A 14,314-nucleotide genomic window follows, 5' to 3' on the forward strand; every position below is an offset into this window, starting at 1 on the left:
TGTTGGACATAACATCATGTCAGCTGACTGGGAATGGTTATGGAACACCGGTATTAAATTTACGGCATGTAATGCCTTAAAGGAAAACATTATGAAAATGGTATACAGGTGGTACATGACCCCAGTCAAGCTGGCAAAAATCTACCATTTGCCTGATAATAAATGTTGGAAGTGTAAAGAGACTGAAGGTACCTTTTATCACCTTTGGTGGACTTGCCCGAAGATTAAGGCCTTCTGGGAAATGATCTATAATGAAATGAAAAAGGTACTTAAATGTACCTTTCCCAAAAAGCCAGAGGCCTTTCTTCTGGGCATTGTCGGCCAATTGGTGACAAAGAAGGATAGAACTTTTTTTATGTATGCTACAACAGCGGCAAGAATACTCATCGCAAAGTATTGGAAGACACAAGATTTACCCACTCTGGAAGAATGGCAGATGAAAGTGATGGACTATATGACATTGGCCGAGATGACAGGCAGAATCCGTGACCAACGAAAAGAGACGGTGGAAGAAGACTGGAGAAAATTTAAAAGTTATCTGAAGGACTATTATAAACTTAATGAATGTTAAAAATGTCGTGGTTTTTAGAAACAAGGGGGTACAGGGATATATGGTTAGAAGATAGAAAAGGACTAAGTTGACAGAGATTTGAAAGCAATAATTGGGAGTTGCTAGTTGAAGTATGGACATTGGGATGCAGAGAGGGGGGGTATGGGGAAGTCCAAGAAAAGAGGTTTATAAGAAAATATGTACGAAACTATGCGTGTTTGTTTGTCATTTTTATTGTTTGTTTGTCTTTTTAAAACGTTGTAAAACCAATAAAAATTTTATAAAAAAAAAAAAAAAAACCAGTTGGACATCCCTGGACTAGATGACTGCTTGAGTCCCAAATCTCACAGTGAGAGAACCGCCAGAAGGCCCTTGGTGCTGGACCTCAGTGTCCAGGCTGAATGATGAGGGTGGAGACGCTCCTTCAGGTATACAGGACCAAGGCCGTTTAGGGCTTAAAAGGTCAGTACCAACACTTTGAATTAGAAATATCAGAGAGCACAAAGGCTGAGAACCATGTAGCCTGCCCAAGCAGTCAAACCTGGAAACACTTAAAGCCCATGCTAAGTTGGGATGAACTATTTGGTTTCCTTGGGGCTTGAATTCATGCTAGAGACTGGAAGAATGACATTTCCTAACTCTTCTGCACTTCAGAACTCAGATGTGCATTGTAAGTGTATGTGACTTCTGAATATTTCTTACGCAGTTATGCCATTACAAAGTTCCCTCTATTTATGGAGTAGGGCTTCCTGCCTATGGCATAGTTGTGTACACCAGCTGAAATAACAGGCAATCCATTAAAATAAAATTCCAGAAGAGTAGCCATGTTAGTCTGTTGCCACAAGGAAGGTAAATAGTCCTTTCGGACAGGTGGTGGTTTCTGGTAGCTTTAACACTGCAGATGGCTAACCATCTGCTGTGGATGATACTCCTGTCCCCAATTAATAGAAAGGGCAGGGGACCAGCCTTACTCCCAATGGAAACCCTTTCTATTAGAAGTCTGCATTGAAAAAATAAATAAATATCAGAACAATATGTAGAAACCCACGAAGATACAGAATCAAGAATAGAAAGCAAGAGAGAAAAGGAGAGAAAATGTATAGCTAGGTTGGGGGTGGATATTTTAAAAATGTATGTTATACCCTGATTTTCTTTTTAAAAGAAATGAACCCAAAGAGGCTTACACAAAACATCAAAATCTATCATTTATTTGGAATACTTAGCGTTTTATCCAATGTAGTGCTAAGAAACTGTCCTATCAGCACAAGGACTTCCTCCCCTCTCTTCCCTCTGTGCGTCCAAGTTTGTTTTGGGGCAGATTTGGGGGTGGCACATGCAAAAAGGAGAGGAGGGAGGAGAGTCCTGTTACAGGAGCATAAGAAGCCTTACAGCCCACTTTTTAGCCCTGAAAGGTGCTCAAGTAGTCTTACAAAAAATTCTCACAATAAAATGATATCCAAATGTAGTATCAGAAACAGAAATGTCCCTGTGCTGACACATTATTCAGGTGGCATTTCCTGCCACCTGGCATTGGTCGTCCTTAGTGTCATCATTCAAGCCCAGGATGAAGGCAAATCTTCCCTTGCTGCCATTTGGCAGCTGCCAGACAATGCCTCCCACTGAGATTTTCTGACACCAGGGAGTGGGACAGGGCAGCTGGATCTTGCACAGCCCATGATGGCTGATACATATAAAAACCCCAAACCTTCAAAAACAACAGTGAAACAAATATACCACATCATTATTGTATCACCACATTGCAGCAGGAGCTCATAAAACAAGACAATGGGACAAAAACAAATCAAACAGGGAAACAGGAACAAAGAGCCAGGGTTTGTCTTGGTGACTGAAGGCCCAAACTGATATGGTCCTCCTTGGAGAAGGCATTCCATGAAGTTGTCCCCTCAGCTGAAAAAGGCCTGCTCCCTAGTAGATGCCTGTGGGCTTGAGAGTCAGCCGTTGGGGGCTCAACAAAAGGAGGTAATGACAGGCATGATCCAAAAGGGGTCCAGTGATGCTCATGTAATCAATGTCACCACAGCAAACAGCAGCAACAACAAACGAAAACCCCAGACAGGAGTGTAGCACTTGCTTGTCTTTCTGACATCACTCAGCATAATTATTAGTCACCCTTTGCTTTAAAGACAGTGGCGTTTTATCTCACCATAATTACAGTACTTACTTAGAGCAGCGTGAACTTTACTAGGAAAAGCTTATAAAATATGGTGAAGTAACAATAACAGCACCTATATCACCAACTGCACCATCCTGTAAAGGCAAAAACCCTTTGCTCTTGAGCAAGAATTATTTTGGGGGCCAGAGGAGAAACTGCAGTGCCTATTTTCACAGCCCAGACAGCTGAAGGCAAAGGTTGTTGTTTTTTTCTGTTCTGTGAATGAGTCATCTTGATCTGGTTATGAAGAGTTTCATTTTTTCCAGTAATTTCCTTACAATTTTTTTCCTACCATTTCCCTAGGCTTTTCTCCTTTCCTTAAAGGCACAGTGTTCTGCATGACAGCAAGAGGATGAATCTGGCCAATTCTTTCTCTCTCCCTCCCTCCCTTTACAATCCCCACCCAGACGGAAGCCTCTCCCCTCCCTTTGCACATGAAAATTAAACAAAAAAACCCAAAAAAACTACACCACCCAGGCCCTTTGCAAGCAAAAGGAAGCTGCTAGATAGCAGCACACTCACACTTTTTAACTATTTCTTCTGTCAGTGGCAATTTCTGCATCTGATCCCATTCTCTATCCTCACGTGCAGGGCAGCCAGATGTTCCTGGAATAGATTCAAAACCCACGTGGTCAGCTAAAAAGAGGCTCGGGAAACTGATACAGTGACCTGCAGAAGTAAGTAACTTGTTTTCTCTCTCATCAAGTTTCATTTTGATTTTGGGAAACCTGGAGCTTTCTGAAAACAAATACATGCACTAAATATATCTACTTGTGATTATTATTATTTTTAATAAAACAATCCCAGCACCCCCCCTCTCCTATTATTAGCAAGAAAAGTTTGCTGGGCTGTCAGATGTCAGAGCTAGAGAAGTAGAAAAGATCAGTTTTGCCGCCTGTTTGCTTCTACCGTAAAATGTTCTCAAACTATTTTTGTGCAGCGGTAGTAAACTGGCAGCAAGCCCAGCTGGTTTACACACAATAGCTTACACACTATATAGTTCTCTGCTCTGCTATGTGAGCAGTTCTTTCACATCTTCTATCAATATTTCAATTTCAAGCGGTGCTTTTGTTTTGTTTCGATTTCAACAAGCCCTGCACAAGAACGTTAAAAGAATCTACAAATCTCTGGGTGGGGTAGTTGGTCTGTGTATGTACTGATGTGCGTGGCTGTTTCTGACATTCAGGCCTTGGTCTAAGGGTGTGGCTCTCAGGCACAAGGATGACATGTGAGATGCCAGACGTATATATCTTTTGCATTTATGTTGCAAGTGACCTTACAGTGTAAAGTATAAGAGTAATAGATTCCATCAGCATTAACAGGAGGTTAATGGTGTTTTTATATTTTCCTGAAGATTATAATGGAGGGAGGGAAAGAGAAGGAATGGGAAAGCCTGTCTACTTCCCTACCCCAACCTGCCTCTTCCCAGATATATTAGAGATCTAAGGTGCCAAAATTGCTGCATAGAAGTTCAGTTCCGAGTATTAATGTGGATTCAGTCCTTCAGTCCTGAGAGTGCATGACTCAAGCACGTGTATGAGTAGATGGAAAGGAATTTCCTGGTTCTTCCTCTCACTTGTATAATCATTTTAATTTCTGCTATCTTCTGTACTGCAAGTACTCAGGCTGAAGATGCATAAAGCATTTACATAAGAAAAGCCCTACCCAAAGTTAAACATCCTGTTTTCACAGTGGCCAACCATAATCGTATGGGAAGCCCACAAACATCCTTTAATTGATACGACTTGCAAACTAAGGTGTTAGTTGACTTGCATTGATGAAGCCCAATTAAAATCCGTAGGAGAAAATTCTGTTTAGCTGGACGGCACTAGGTGCTGCAAGGACCACAAAGTAAGCACCATTGAATTCAGCACGGCCTACCCCCAGGTATGTGGTATAGGATTGCAACCTAAAAATGCCTCCAATATTTTTAAAAACATAAGCCGAAGCCCCAGATTGGTTTTAGCTGTACTTAAGGCATGATGGGAGACTGTCCATGACTTGGAAGACCATACATCTACCACATCTTTCCTCCTCTGGCAGTTTGACTTAATGCTTATTATCAGTGCTGTTTTTCTAGTAAAAGAGGTGTTGGAACTTATCATGAACACCTCCCTTGTTCTCTTATAATGGCAATGGCACCCATGTGAGAGGTGCTGGAACTGAGTGCCAGTGAGTTCCAGCTGAAACCCCCCCCCCTGCTTATTATTATTATTTGATGAAAAACACAAGCATGGTCAAGCTATTTGGGAACAGGGAACATAATCCTAGGAAATGCAGCATATATGTATTTGTTTTCTAAAAAAAACATCAGAAAATACAGCACATTCAGTTAATTTTATCACACGCTTCCCAAATAAGAGGACTGGTAAAAGAAACCCAAAGGGTACTGTTATAAGTGCCATATCTTTTCAGGAAGCTTGGAGGTTATGTCAGAACAAAACACTATAACAGAGACTCCTCAAATGCAATGAATACCACAGCTTAGACAAGGTACAAACAAGTCCAAAAGGAACACAGAATGGTTAAAAATAGAAGAGTCAATGAAGCTATAAAAGGCAAGAAAGCTTCCTTTAAAAAGTGGAAGTCTTGCCCTCGGCGGTGGGGGGCGGAGCACACAGACAAGCTGTGTGTACCGGTAAGTCAAGCAAATAAAGAACTTGAGGAGAATATTACAAAAAAAAATTAAAAACTCAATAAAATTCTGTGAAGAAACTAGGATGACACTGGGGGTGTTAGATAACAGAAATGTGTCAAAATAATACTTAAGGAACACAGGGGATTTATTTTAATAAAATTTAGCAGGCATGGATAAAAAGCCATGTCCTTTGTGGATTTGTAACACACTAAAAATCAGTAAACAGATAAATGGACTGAGAGTTGTTACGGTGGAGGGAAGTAAACAGCCGCATCCCCTAAGAATCTGTGTTGAAAATGATCTAGTGTTTAACTATAAATGATATGAACTTCGAGGTGAAGAGGGTAGTAACCTAGTTTAGAAATGACTTCAAATTATTCGTTTTTCAAAATGCTGCAATCCAGACCAGAGTGAGTACAACTCGGGGGTGGGGAACACCTCTGAATAAATGAGCAAAAGAATGGCAGATATTATTCGATGTACTGTAAATACAAAGTGACACATATTGGAACAAAACAAATCCTACCATAGTTTGAAGGAGAATCTAGAATTATCCATTTGGAGGACTGAAGGGATAACAGAGATGGTTACTTGTGGGGTAACTTTTTTAAAAATTTGTTGCTCCTGGCCCTAAGCTGCATTTATGGATGGTGAGGAAAAGAAGGAGGGATCAGGCTTCAGGCCTGCAGAGTGTTGGGGACTGAATTGGCTTTAACTGTCATGGAAAGAGAGATTGCGGCAGGGTTGCCATATTTCAAAAATCCAGGCACAAAAGTTGTTGATTTTTGGTTTGTTTGTTTTTTGTTTTTTTGGGGGAGGGGGCAATGTTGTTGAGTTTTTTAAGGAAATTCTACACTTACGACATGGGTTGCCATACATCTGTATTTTCCTGGACGTTCAAGCGATTTCTGCCTGGACACAGTTTCCGACATCTAAATCCCTAGTATGTCTGGGAAATTCCAGTCATATGGCAGCCTTATATTGGGGTCCTCAGGAAAAAATCATTACTAATTATGTTCATGGTGGGAAGGGACAATAGTACAGCAGTAGAGCAGATGATTTGAATACAGGTGGTTTTAAGATCAATCCCTGGCACCTCTAGTTTACGCAGGGCCAACCAAGACATTTGCTGCCTTAAGCAAGCACCTCCTGCCCTTTCTATGTACAGAAGCCAACTGGACTGAGAGCCAAATCTTACCACAAGGCTGGTCATGGAATAGCACGCTCCACTAAATCTCAGAAGGCTAACCTAGGAGGGCCATGTCAGGCCTTGTAGCACACACAAGTCTGTCCTCCTGACAGAAGGAACCGGCCGGGGCCTTATGAGGCACAGCCAGGAAGCTGCTGCTGGCATCCTCCATCTGCCACCTTAGGCAGTTGCCTCACTTTGCCTAATGGTAGGGCCAGCCCATAATTTAAGTAGCTCAGGTAGCAGGTGATAGGAAAGGTCTCTGTCTGAGACCCTGCTATTCCTAGGGTACCTCCAAACCGGCCCTATCTTGCAGGAGGCATTCAAGCACATGCTGGATTAAACTTTTATACATACAAGTATAATGCCCCAAATGTGCAGTTAGTAAACCTATCACTAGATGGTGCTTGGAGATATATTATTCACATTGCTGAGTGGCCATAATTGCTAGGATATGCAGCTGTGTCACCTAAGGTAATGAATTGTTGCTCCCATTAATTCATTACTCCGTGTACCTCCCATTGATTCAAATTAGTCAGGCAATGACTATTTGTTCCTCATTATTCCATCCATCAAGTGCCATTCATTTGGTCCAACCTGTTCACACTAATACAGTAAACTCATGTAAATACTCCTGTGTTCATAACAACAGTCTGGTCAGAACTAGTGAATGGAAGTACAACAAAACTAAGGATTCGTCTGTCTCAAGATCACACAGAAAATTTGGTAGCAAAGTAACACATGGACAGAACCTAAGATTAACAGCAGTACATTTTCTATTCTGATAATGGTGTTTCTTCACTGAAAACTTAAACTCCAGTCGGTCATTAAAGCCTCATAGAAGTGAAGGTAAGCCATGCTTGAGTGTTCTCTTGTACGGTGAGATAAAAAGTCCAGCTACAGATTCAAAGGCAATGGAGTGCCAGATTGTTCACTAAAGTACATGACTGCCTAGTCCTTTCTAATCTTCTAGTATTATTAATGGAAGCAGCCGATACAGTGGCAGAGTGATCAGAAGAAAGTTGTCTCATTTATTATACATCCTTTATACTTTGACAGATAAATAGGTACACTTCAAGGAAGATTCAGTGCTTTGTGGAACTCCCTACTGATTTCAGACAAGTATCAACAGTGTTCAGTTTTAGACGCTTGCTTAAGACCTTTCTGTTTATACTGATTTTTTATGCTGTTTATGGTATATTGTGCTTTTATGTTGTGCACCACTATGGTGTTTTTTATGTTAAGCAGTATATACATTTGTGCCATAAATAAATAAAATTACGTTAAGTCTAATGAAATATGACTTCCCCAAGATTCTGTTAAATGTCATCATCAAAATGAATAGTACTAGTACTGGACAGCACATTTTGTAATGAAACAACATAAATTCCCATGCTTTAATTGACACATTTCTGTCCTAAAACACTAGCCGTTTTTAGGATATTACATCTCAAAATAATGCTAGAAGTAGAGATTCACTGCTCAGATAAGACAGAATTCTACCTACCAACCAGGTACACTTGGTATGTAATTTATAGTACTAGGTAAAGAAAATACCAAAAGTATACCAAAATCCAACAGACATTGCAAACAATATAGTGTGCATGGGATTATTATTGTGGCTATTAAGTGGATAAGAGTATGTATTATTGTATCTGTTGACCTTTAGCAACCATGATAATGCTTAGTTCCCAATGTTTAGTAACTATTCTGTTTTGCAGCCCATGGAAAGGTGAAAAGACCAAGACTCCTTGATGCTGCAGACAACTCCACATCAGAACACTGAAGTCTGAACTGGATACAGAAAAGCAAAATGGCTGCCTTCATTGCTGAAAACTTCCGCTTCCTTTCACTTTTCTTCAAGAGCAAAGATGTGATGATTTTCAATGGCCTGGTGGCTCTGGGCACTGTTGGAAGCCAAGAACTTTTCTCTGTGGTTGCTTTCCATTGTCCATGCTCCCCAGCTAGGAACTACATCTATGGTCTGGCTGCCATTGGTGTACCAGCTCTGGCCCTGTTCGTCATTGGTGTCATCTGGAACACTCACACTTGGAACTTGGTAGCTGAGTGCCACAAACGAGGAACCAAGAACTTTTCAGCAGCAGCCAACTTCTTGATCTTTGGCTCTGTCATGGGACGGGCTGCAGTTGCTCCTGTTACGTGGTCCGTGATCTCACTGCTTCGTGGAGAGGCTTATGTCTGTGCCTTGAGTGAATTCATAGAACCTACATCTCTGGATAAGTTTCCACCTGGCTATGGAGCAGAAACCATGGCCAGGTTCCCTTGTAAAGATGTGCCGCAAAACTTGACAAGATTTCAGGATGAGGTTATAAGACGATTAAAATATGAGTCTCAGGTATTGCATTTTACTTACTTGTTCGTCTGAAGCAGAGGAGTGCTGCCTCCTGCTTGGAATAAGAATAATTAAGGGCTTAGAACATATTTTTCCATTCCAAAATGTGTGCTTTTGGTATATTAGGATATGACACATACCTGATAAGCTGTAAATTCCTAAAACAGGTTCATTTTAGAGTCTTTATTAACTTCCCCTGCATCAACCAATATGATTAACTAATGGTAATTCCCTTGATTACTATTTTCCTTTTATTTTCTGCTAGTGAGTTTGCTTTTTCTTTTACTCCATTATCATTGTAGTACATAGTTACTGTTATTATTCGTATCATGGTATGAACTTTGGGTTTTCAGGATATCATAGTATGATAGCATGCCCCTGGGCTTTCTTTAGATCTATGTGATTGTGCACATAGATTCAATTTATTCTGTGGCTGCCCCAGTGGGGGCTGATCTACAAACCCTTGCAACCCAGTTCTTTGCATGATTACTTGAGAAGCAGCTACACTCAATTCAGTGAAGCTCACCCCACAGTAAGAAAATGTTGGATTGCAACCTTAAATGGTCAACAATCTACTGAACTGTCCTCTCTCTCTCTTGCTTCATTTTCAGCCTCTGTCTGGTCACTGGATACTAAATCCTCTTATATTTCTCTACAACTTGGGCCCTCAACATAGCACCCTCAGACACTCCTTGACATTCACAAAGCCCCCCTGCTGCTCCCCATTGTTTGTTTTTGTTTCTGGGTATTTGTTTGGTTCGAAAGGATAACTGTTGTGACGGGGGGGGGTGTGTGTCTGATTTGGCAGGAGTGTGTGTGTTATAGGTGCTTTGCTTGTTTTAGGGCAGGCACATCCAATTCCCAAGAGACTGCGATCTACTCCCAGTATAAAAAAATTGGCAGTGATCTACCCATTGTCATTGGAGGGAGGGGGAGCATGCGTGGAGTGGGTGGATTGCCCAGAGTTATTGAGCTTTTTTTGCAGAGGATTGCCCAGAGTTCTTCAACTTTTATTTGTTAACTTTTGGTAAACTTTTTTTTAATCCCATGATCGATAGGGGTCCCGGTATCTACCAAGATCAGCCAGGGATCTTCTGGTAGATCACGATCTACTGCTGGTTGGACATGCCTGTTTTAGGGGATGTTGGGAAAGCATCACTTTTCCCTTTTGTGACATGCTTTTCGCTGCCCAGGACAGTTTTGGAGTCCCAAATGTGCCCCCATCCAGTGAGTCCCTGTTCCAGGATATACTGTAGTTTTCCGTGTATATGACTAGGTTTTTGTAATTTCCAGTTTTACCAACTGTGGGAATTTTTCTATGTATATAAAAATCAGTGTGTGGTAGCCAAGGATTTCCTTCTGAACCCTACTTTCTCCTAAAGGGAAAGCAAATTTTAATTGGTTTATTTGTCTTTCTCTTCAGCTGTTTGGGTGGGTGCTCATTGGTGCGGTTGCAGTTCTTGTGTTCATCACCAAGTGCCTCAAACACTGCTGCTCACCACTCAGCTACCGCCAGGAGGACTACTGGAATCTGTACCGCTCCAGCGAGGCCAAACTCTTCCAGCGCACTGCTGAGATACACTCGAAGGTTGTGGCTGCAAACAACGTCAAAAACTTCTTTGGCTTTGTGTGTCTGGATAAGGAGGAGAAGGAGTTGGTGCAGGAATTTGCTGTTGAAACCCTTCAGCCCAGGCCACAATGGGAGGCCATCACAGGGGTCTATATCTATCGGGAGAAGAACGGCTTCCCCCTCTATAGCCGTCTCCATAAATGGGCCAAAGGTGTGACAGGAAACAGCTTAGGTCCCGACAGCCAGGAAATGGCCTTCTTAGCTACCTAGCAGAACCTGTGGACTTAAACACATTTCCCTGTTGGGAGTAAGTCCCACTGAACTCAATAGGGTTTACTTCTGAGTATACATGCATAGAATGAACTGGACTATAAGAGTGACCACCACTCTTGGTACATCTATGCTGTAACCTACCTTCATTTTATCTGTTGACCTAAGCTCTCAGCAAAAGATATCGCTAATGGATTTGATGTGAGTGGTCATCCGAAAGACTACATTTCGAAACAGAAATTGAAGGAGCAGCAGAATATCTGGAACTGTGGACTACTAAACTAAGACCACAGGACTGCGAGTCAAAGAGAATAATAAATCTAAAAGAAAACATTGCAGCTAATCTCTTGGATGGGGACAGCTGGTCTGATACCCAAAGGCCTCTCACTGGTGTATTCCCACATACAATGGAAAGAAGAGGAAATGAACTGGATGCTCTGCTTACTCAAAAATTGCTGATTATTTTCCTCCTCATTTTGAAGACAATATAATGCCATCATGCAGCTGTGCCTTAACGTACTTTTGTTTGACTTCCTCCAGGAGGGCTCAAACATACATATATGTATGTATGTATGGGTGGGGAACCTGTGGTTCTCCCAGAGGCTGCTGAACTCCAGCTCACACCAGCCCCACACAGTATGGCCAATGATCAGGGGATGATGCATGCTGTAGGCTGGAAACATGTAGTCATACCTCGGGTTGAATGCGCTTCGGGTTGAGCGCGTTTGAGTTGCGCTCTACGGCAACCCGGAAGTAATGGAATGTGTTACTTCTGGGTTTTGCCGCTTGCGCAGCAAAAAGCGACGCATGCGTGCGCAGACGTGCCGTCACTAGTTACGTTTGCTTCTAGATGCGAACGGGGCTCCAGAACGGATCCTGTTCGTATCCAGAGGTACTACTGAGGTAGGCAACAATTTTCTGATTGCTAATACAGGAAATTATCAGCAGTGTCTCTCAGAACCTACTTCCATATCAAGATTCAGGGCTAGGACCCATGGGATTGGCTGAATTCTGGTTTTCTGAGTGGCATCTGCTGTACTTCCTCCACAGGATTGAAAAACAACCACCACCTAACTGACCTAGAATGGATTATTTTATTTAATGGACAAGACTCTGCAGTTTGCACTTTTATGATCCCGTTTCTCATTATGACTCTTGTACATGTCTTCCCATGTACTGGACTTCAGATGATAGCACAATTGTCTCTGAATAACTGTCTACCAGCAAAGAGCTACTATTGCTTTCCCCATTTATTTCAATTATCTTCATATCCTTTACTAAAAATGTTGCAAGGGTCATCTTAGTTTGGGGACCATCCTTTCTTAATAAAAGTTTGTGGGCTAGAGTTGAAAAGTATGGTAAAGGGTCCTGCTTCAAGGGTCTGTTGTTGAAAGGGTGACTCCCCAAATTATTAAATCAGGGATTTTATCTAATTACCTGAATTGCTGCTATACCAAAAAGCACTTCTATTTATTTCCAGGATGGCTAATAGGTGGCCTCCAGATATTGGACTCCAGTTCCAATCAGCTCTAGCCAGCATGGCCAATGGTCAGATTATGGGAGTTGCAGTCTAACAATATCTAGAGGCACACAGGTTCCCTATCCATGACATTCTACCTTTCGCAAGGTATAAACATTTAGTATCCTCAGCAAAAACCATAATCAGAATTTGATTCCTGCTTGGAGTTTTAAGCCACACTAAGATGAACAGAAGACCTGAAGACCTTCCTTTTCCTGGCTGAGGGACCCTATAAGAAGTCCGGTATCATGTACTGTAATTTGATTTTGTGTTTTTTCACTCCACGGCTCTTTCTAAATGATGTTATAATTTCTCATGGCTTTTATGGTCTTCCTTATTCAAATATGGCACAGACCACATGGACTGTATAAACAACATGATCCAAGGTATGTTTTGTCATTTTTCATGGTTCCAGTAAATGCTGCAACAGTCACCTTTCAAGTGACTTAACATCCACATCTCTAGTTTTCTTGGGCATTCAAGACATTGACAAGATTTATGTGGAATTGTAACATTAAACCATTACGGTTCTGTGAAGAAATCTAACATTAGTCTCACATGTGTCTGTCACATACCAAAATCTACGGGCATTGCAACTCACTTTCCCCGGCTTACTATACCCCACTGCTGGAAAGCATATAAAGGGATGGGTTATGCCTGCTTTTCCAGGTCAGTTCTGTGTAAATGATCAGAAGACATCTTGTCCCTTGAATTAATCAGGTGATCTGATGATTTTACATCAGTTCTGTGTTGTTTGTAAAATATATTCTGCTTATCCCAATTGTATTATTGCAAAGCTTTTGATAAGGATCAAGTGGGCACAAAGGGGATGGAAGCAGTAACAAATGGGATGTAAAAGGGACCAAGATGTACAGCTGCTAAACATTAAGAGAATGGATGTAAGACATTACCCCTACATTATTCACTAGGCAGCTAGGACTTTTTCTGTTCACCAGATAAATAAATTACATTCTCTGGATTCTGTGCAATGCAAATATAGGATAGAAAGTGTAGAAGAAAAATTAAGAGTTTTGCCTTGGAAAGTGTTTCTAATTTGGGTCATGGCTATATGACAAATCAGATATCAGAGGACCATTTTCACCTGCTATTTTTACATTGTGTTTAGGTGTTAAGTATATGTGCCATTTTAAAATAAGGGCTGGAAAACAGCCCTGGCATAATTTTCTAGGTATATATTCATAAAGTATGGCATCAGTGAGTAACTCCAACTCTTGCATATTGGCATAACCAATAGTTCTCTCTTAAGTCAGATTTATAGTATGTGAGAATGAATCTAATGAGACAAGCCAGGAAACACACCCTAGAATACTGGCAGAAGACAGACACCAGAAGTATTCCTTGCACCTTTGGAAATGAATAGAAGAAACAGGAAGCTTTAAAAAACCCTAGTTCATTTAATGAGCAGAGCAACAGGAAAGCACAAAGTAGTGGGTGACTTTCTGCTATTTTTAAACTCCAAAATAAATTTAAATAAAGCTCCAACTATAATTCTCATATTCAAAAGTTTTTGTAAGGTTCAATAGGTATAAACATCTACAGAAACTATGCTCTCACACAGTTCTTGATAAAGCATAGTAATTTGGTCCGGGCTACCCCAATCTGCTTTTGAGATCAGGAAATGGAGCAGGCAGGAACACTCTCCTCCTTACAGCTATGGTCTGCTTCTCTGTCCCTGCTGCCTCTTGCACTGCAAGTGAGAACAAAAAAAAGCCTGACTGCTCTAGAAGTTAGCCCTCAAGCAAGACTGCTCTTGGATTCCACATATTCCAGTGCTGCTGCCTTCACAGCCTGGACTGTTTCTGCTGTGCCATACTTCTTCTCGTATTCCAGATAGCGCTTAAAGAAAAACTTCATCTTCTTCGCTGCTAGGCTTAGGTGTATTACACGTTCAAAAATATCCCTGCAAAACAAAAACAAGGAAAACTCTTTTTTATTATGCAATCAAACAGGTAACAAACAAGCAACAGAAAAAGCATGGGCCTAGGAGTTAGCTGATCCTGTGGGTACAAATCTTTCTTGCCCATCATAAGC

General features: G+C 41.3%; 2 protein-coding genes across 5 annotated transcripts in view; one reads left to right on the plus strand and one right to left on the minus strand.

The window, feature by feature from the left end:
* Positions 1-3,160: 3,160 nt before the first annotated feature.
* Positions 3,161-12,718, plus strand: CALHM2 (calcium homeostasis modulator family member 2). Of its 3 annotated transcripts, none has more exons than XR_014526714.1 (4): positions 3,161-3,400; positions 8,272-8,906; positions 10,327-11,429; positions 11,647-12,718. XR_014526714.1 is itself a non-coding variant. In XM_083505121.1 (3 exons), the coding sequence occupies exons 2-3, from the start codon at positions 8,364-8,366 to the stop codon at positions 10,741-10,743; spliced, it is 960 nt and encodes a 319-aa protein (XP_083361247.1). In that variant the 5' UTR covers positions 3,162-3,400; positions 8,272-8,363; the 3' UTR covers positions 10,744-12,718. The 3 variants fall into 3 exon arrangements, 1 of the variants encoding a protein (XP_083361247.1); XR_014526715.1 differs by having other exon boundaries at positions 3,162-3,400; positions 10,327-11,305; positions 11,346-12,718; XM_083505121.1 differs by having other exon boundaries at positions 3,162-3,400; positions 10,327-12,718.
* Positions 12,719-13,657: 939 nt separating this feature from the next.
* The window catches only part of PDCD11 (programmed cell death 11), a 28,249-nt gene continuing 27,592 nt past the window's right edge, over positions 13,658-14,314 (minus strand). For both annotated transcript variants that reach the window (XM_083505044.1, XM_083505045.1), the window contains exon 36: positions 13,658-14,183. In XM_083505044.1, the coding sequence (XP_083361170.1) occupies positions 14,018-14,183 (166 nt within the window). In that variant the 3' untranslated portion in view covers positions 13,658-14,017. The remainder of the gene's footprint in view (positions 14,184-14,314) is intronic.

The sequence above is a fragment of the Podarcis liolepis genome (assembly GCF_965112155.1).
Source record: "Podarcis liolepis genome assembly, chromosome: 5".
NCBI lineage: Eukaryota > Metazoa > Chordata > Lepidosauria > Squamata > Lacertidae > Podarcis > Podarcis liolepis.

Excerpts from the sequence above, each read along its gene's own strand:
- CALHM2 (XM_083505121.1), top strand. The coding sequence starts at position 8,364 with ATGGCTGCCTTCATTGCTGAAAACTTCCGCTTCCTTTCACTTTTCTTC. Across the intron at positions 8,907-10,326 it reads GATTAAAATATGAGTCTCAG|CTGTTTGGGTGGGTGCTCAT; the intron begins GTATTGCATTTT and ends CTTTCTCTTCAG.